The sequence below is a fragment of the Ciona intestinalis genome, chromosome 13 (genome assembly GCF_000224145.3).
Source record: "Ciona intestinalis chromosome 13, KH, whole genome shotgun sequence".
In the NCBI taxonomy this organism is placed as follows: Eukaryota; Metazoa; Chordata; class Ascidiacea; order Phlebobranchia; family Cionidae; genus Ciona; species Ciona intestinalis.
Window position 1 is genome coordinate 1,180,098 of NC_020178.2, and position 5,626 is coordinate 1,185,723.

Sequence of the window (5,626 nt, forward strand, 5' to 3'; positions counted from 1 at the left end):
ATATAGTTCCAGGCCCTATTTTGTTTAACCCATCAATTTTAGCGCATGACTCCAAAAGTATTGTTTTTGATAATATTTGTGTATACAAAGACCCCACTGTATTTATGGGATTTGGTGAAGGTTTTAACTGTCTGGCAGCTGCTTGCTTGACAGCGTGCCACTTCTCTAGAAGTTGTAACTTTTCCGTGGCATCTAAAGTTTCGTGGTTGTCACTGACATCTTGATATTGTGTTTCATATTCTTTGATCAGCTGGTCCATGTTGTTTGTAACTTGGTCACCAGAGGCAGTAGGGAGCATCTTCCATAAACCAACTATTTCAAATAAATCCTGAAATAAACAAAGAATATAATCAGCCATGTTGGAAGTAATGGCCATCTAAATCTTGGGACATTAAAGTGTCTCACTATAGTCATGGTATAATTTAGTTGTGGAAAAGCTTTTAGATAGCACACCATTACCCCAATGGTAAAGGATTCAAGGCTTAACGCTGCTATTGCTGGCATAGGTGTTTGTTGGCAAGAGGCAAACCCTAATAATGTATTGCAGAATGGCAGACAAAATTTTGGTCCTTTAAGATCTCAAAACAGATACCAGAAGATCTTTCCACACTTATAGAACATAACAAATATGACATAAAATATAAACTAATTACATTTCTTTCTTTCGCCGGCGATGGTTTTTCAACTTTCATGAAGACATCTTTAACATATCCAATAGAGAATGGCTTCAATGCAACCAATACTTGAGGTGCTACATCATAGTAACCACCCTCTGCTAACTGTGTGGGGTAGATTGGTATATTCCACATGTCAGCTAACTTCACTGTCCCACCTATCTATAAAAGTAATGCAAGTTGTGATAAGGATATTGTAGATTTAAAAGGAAAGTACACTAGGATTTTAGATGTGGCATGCCATGGGACCTGAGATTTAGACGACAGTTGGCACAACCCATGTTTTACTTACTTGTGTTAAGGATTTTATCTATTGTGACTTTATAATGTTTACAGACTCTAGAAAATTACAAATACCGAAAGCTACTAAATTTTCGGGTTTATCTTCTATTCTATGTGGTTGCCCATCACCCCAACACTCAGGGTGCCACAAACTCTAAGTGACAACTAAGTCGTAGCAATGTCCGTTAAGTGTCTTGCCAAAAGACACATAATCCTAATCCTTGGTCCCCTAGACAGGATTTGAACCCAGTACCCTTGTATACAGATTGTGCAACCATTAACCTATGTATCTAGTTAAGCATCAACTTACTGAGTTAAGAAAGTTTGCGGCAAGTGACATATGAAGCATCTCTTCAGTGTAGATTGATTTGAGGACATTAGCTACTTTAAGATTCCTTGCATATTCAGTTTGTAAACTTAACCATGCAGTGAAATATGGGGGGATTGTGGTTAGCTCAAGGAATACAGCTTTTTGTAGAAGTTTTTTTAAATGAATGAGATTTTCATTTACTTTGCTTGGACTACAAATATCAGGATCTGTAGAAACATCAGTTGTTACACTTTATATGGTTTATAAAATTTGTTGTTTTGCAGACATTTCGTAAAATCACAAAAAAAATATTTACAAAGTAAATTGTGTAGTAACCCGTAAGCTGGTTATGTATGGAACAAAACACCAGTCCAGTGTATGGAACAGAACATCTGTGTTATAACAACTGTAATTGCCATGCGAGTATAAAAAGGTAAACAGCTAACACCTGTGTATTGGTGCAACCAAATAATTTATTCAACAAGCACTATATCTTACCCAATGCATCTCTTGTTTCATTCCCATACTTCATTCCACATTGCATCCAGTTCCAGATTAATTTCTGCTTACTCAGCGATAAATCACGTGAAGCTGGCATGTATCTGTCATAATCATGCGTTGTTATGTAACAAGCAACATTATGTTAAAATTTTTCAAATCTTTAAATAAACTACTGAATGGCTTGTAGCTGTTTTAAACTAACACAGACTTTTCCTATTATACTTTACGCACAGAATTTATTATTAGCTGTGGCTTGCATAGATTTATTTCAGCCCAGAGCCAACTCTGGCAAAAATTCCAAGTTCTGGCATAAGCCACATACAGGACCTCACCCATATAGAATAGAATGTGCATATACATTATTGGGGTAATGGACCAACTCTGGCCTAAACCTTAAGTCCTGGCATTCCCATGTAAAAACAGCATTAAAGTTTCAACCCAACCCGCATAGAACAAGACAGACATATTTACTTTGAGTTTGAGAAGTCAGTCTCAAACATGGCGGCTTTTAACATTCTTTCTCTCCTTCGCACATCATCGTAAGATCTAAGGTTAATTATTCCATTCTTCCACATGACAGGGTATAGGTTGTAGTACTGTGTGAAGATACCTGTATAGTATGCAAAGCATTTGTTGCTTAAACATGTGGGGTTCATAGATAAATGTATTTGGCTGCATTCTTGAGCAGCATACTGACAGCTACTCCTACAAAATGTGCATTTTGAAGGTACAGTAATCTTGGCTTGGCTATGTATAACTGTATGAGTAAGTTTTTCTCATATTAAACTCAGTTATGTTCTTAAGCTTTTATATGACTCTTGTCCAGAAGTAGTTATTTAAATATATATATAAGAGTCTACCAAATTTGATTATATATATATATATAAAATAGATATATGTTTTGTTTAAAACATATATTTAATGCAAGTTGCCAATTCTTGCTGTTAAACTTACTACATGAATGAATATAACTTGCGATCCTCGTATGGCGGGGCAACCACAGTTATTATCATATGGGTGTTCTGTTTAATGCACTTCATGCCAACATTATAAGTATGTTAGTGTTACTTTGTGGAGGTAGTTTTTTGGAATTTTCTTAAATTTGAACCCCTTGGTGACTACTGAGTTGCAACCTTATGCTTACTAAAGTAACCTTACTAACCAAAGCCCCCTACCCACCTCTAACATCCATCCAAGTGGGGCAAACTGGGACAGGTGTCTCATCATATATTCGTACTAATGGCCACAGAACAGTTTCATAGAAAGTTGATTTGGATCCACAAAAATACCCGTTCAAATATGAATGCATCTGCCCTCCAATGCTAACACTAGAATGCAAGGTGTAGTGTATATAAAGTTGCCTAACCAATATCATTTAAATTTAAAATGTAATTAGGAGTAGAAGTGTTTATGTCTGCTTATCCACACACTGCAATAGCTTCAGCAACTCGACTGTGGGCATGGGAGTGGCAACCATGGATAAGTCACTTAAGTTCCCACACACAAGGATATAAATGACCAAACCAACCAAAAGTCATGTCTGCTTATCCACACACTGCAATAGCTTCAGCAACTCGACTGTGGGCAACCATGGATAAGTCGCTCAAGTTCCCACCCACAAATACATACAATATACATTTACATATCTTACTCTGCTTGTACTTTCATCATATACAGTTGACCATCTAGTCCACACCCACGCAAACCATTAGGACTTTTAACTGCAGTTAGTTTGTGGGTTATCAATCCTTTGCTATTTGTGAGTGGGGACAAAGCTTCAATTTTTAAAGCATCTCTGGGTGTAGATAAAGGCCTGTAATGTAAGCGAGAGCAAGTTTGTAAACTGAATGAATGTAACTTAATTATCCTTGCATGACGGGCAATGTCAGTCGTTATAACATGGTTGTTCTGTTTCATTCATCTCGTGTCAGCCTACAAGTTACCACATATGTAACTTAATTATCTACGCATGGTGGGGCAACGACAGTCGTTATAACACTGGTGTTTTGTTTCATATACCTCGTGCCTGCTTACAAGTTACCACATATGTAATTTTGTGGGTGAATATTTTTCTGTATTGCTGCTAATTTAGACAACCAATCAGTGACCACTGGGTTAAATTTAATATACTATACCATTCTAGGTTCAAATCCCAGTAAAGGTACTTACAATTTACATGAAGGCTGCCCGCATATAACCGCTGCATTAGCTGGACAAACTTCAATGTTAACTTGTGTGTTTGGAAGAGGTTTATTAAACCTTGAAATATACGAAACGTATTCCTTTGACTGGCCCAGGTTCAATCTTAATTGTACTTTACTGAATATTCCGACCTGGACCCCTTTAGAGAATTCTCCAATCACTATTTTCCTGTTGAATAATTATATATATATATATATCTGTAATTTTGTTAAAGGTTTCTAAACAATAGAATGTTTGAATATGTCTAATTTTTGTAGAATTTGACCAAATTTAGAAATCCACTGTAGAATTTGGCCAAACAATCCGCAATCACTATTTTCCTGTTTAAATAATGCAAGAAATTATTTAGTAAAGTTGTAGTTTTATAAACAATATAATGTTTAATTGTGTCTCAATTTGCTGTAGAAATACTTTGCTATACACCTTATATTAACAGTACTAGTGGCATTTGTAATAAGCCTGTAACTCCCAGGTTCCATGTTGTGCCACATTGTAGGACCTTACCAATATAAAATAGAATAAGCAAATAAAGTGTTGGGGTAATGAGCCAACCCTGGCCTAAATCTTAAAACTCATAACATAGGACCTCACCCATATAGAATAGAATGTGTTTATACAATGTTGGGGTAATGTGCCAACTCTGGCATAAATCTTAAGAACCATGTTGCAGGGCTTTCGGCCTTCGCATATACTACCACTGTAGTAATAAGGCCTTTACCAACCTATAACTTTATATAAGCACAATAACCCTATCCCGACTCTTGGCCAACTCTGCCCTAAATCTTAAGTTTTATGCTATAGGACCTTGGCCATATACAACCACTGCAGCATTAAGTATATCAACAGTTTAAATTTCTATGAAGTACAAGAACCTTACCATTGATCGTTATGTTTCTGCACTATCACCACTTCATGATACTTTAACAGGTTCATATCCCTTGTGCTCATATGGGATATATCAACATCTACTATCCCAGCAAATACTTTGTAAAATCGGCCAGCTTCATCAAGGTAAAGTGAAGAGAACGAACCATTAGTTGTAATAAGGGACACGGATTCTCCTTTTTTAGTTGTGATCTTGTTCTGGCATATATGGGTAGCATACACTAATGGAAACCTGGATAAAGTCAGGTTATTTTATACTGTAAGGGTAAAAAAGGTTATTGTATTCTAATAAAGGGTATTCTATTATATATATGGATAATGGGAATCTGGAATAAGAAGTAAAGTTACTTTATATGTTTGAGGTCTTGACACTTCACAATTTTTTGACAGGCGTGAATAAATGAGCATAACTTATTTATCCTTGCAGGCAGGGAAATTAGAGTCGTTATAACACAGGTGTTCTGTTTCATATACCTCCTGTAACCCATTAGTATAATTTTTACCAGTTCTAACATATGTTTATATAAGCTACTCTAGTAATTACCTGCAGTTTATTTTGAAACATTAGAACATAATAACCTTGAATGGATTGCACCACTTTTCACAGGTGCTTGTATAGTTAGTTAAGTTTTGTTTGACAATTATGTTTACCTGTTCTAACAGTCTAGCAGTCCGTGGCGTAGTGGTTAGCGCGATCTGCCTGTAACCATCTAGGCAATAGGGTTACACAGGCTCGTCACTGCTCAACATTGTGGGTGTATGTGTCTTTTGA

At 36.2% G+C, this 5,626-nt stretch overlaps 1 protein-coding gene and 1 long non-coding RNA gene across 4 annotated transcripts in view; one reads left to right on the plus strand and one right to left on the minus strand.

Moving 5' to 3' along the window:
- Positions 1-5,626, minus strand: part of LOC100181841 — a 14,572-nt gene that overhangs the window by 2,146 nt on the left and 6,800 nt on the right. For 2 of the 3 annotated variants that reach the window (XM_026837298.1, XM_018814566.2), the window contains exons 9-16: positions 4,847-5,086; positions 3,937-4,137; positions 3,419-3,580; positions 2,947-3,095; positions 2,239-2,377; positions 1,765-1,868; positions 1,267-1,493; positions 654-836 (exon numbers count right to left, since the gene is read on the minus strand). In XM_026837298.1, the coding sequence (XP_026693099.1) occupies positions 654-836; positions 1,267-1,493; positions 1,765-1,868; positions 2,239-2,377; positions 2,947-3,095; positions 3,419-3,580; positions 3,937-4,137; positions 4,847-5,086 (1,405 nt within the window). Of the gene's footprint in view, positions 1-29; positions 329-653; positions 837-1,266; positions 1,494-1,764; positions 1,869-2,238; positions 2,378-2,946; positions 3,096-3,418; positions 3,581-3,936; positions 4,138-4,846; positions 5,087-5,626 lie in introns of all 3 variants that reach the window. The other variant, XM_026837297.1, reaches the window with a different exon arrangement.
- Positions 4,897-5,626, plus strand: part of LOC113474817 — a 1,701-nt gene continuing 971 nt past the window's right edge. Inside the window, exon 1 of the long non-coding RNA XR_003396512.1 lies at positions 4,897-4,980. This is a non-coding gene — a long non-coding RNA (uncharacterized LOC113474817). The remainder of the gene's footprint in view (positions 4,981-5,626) is intronic.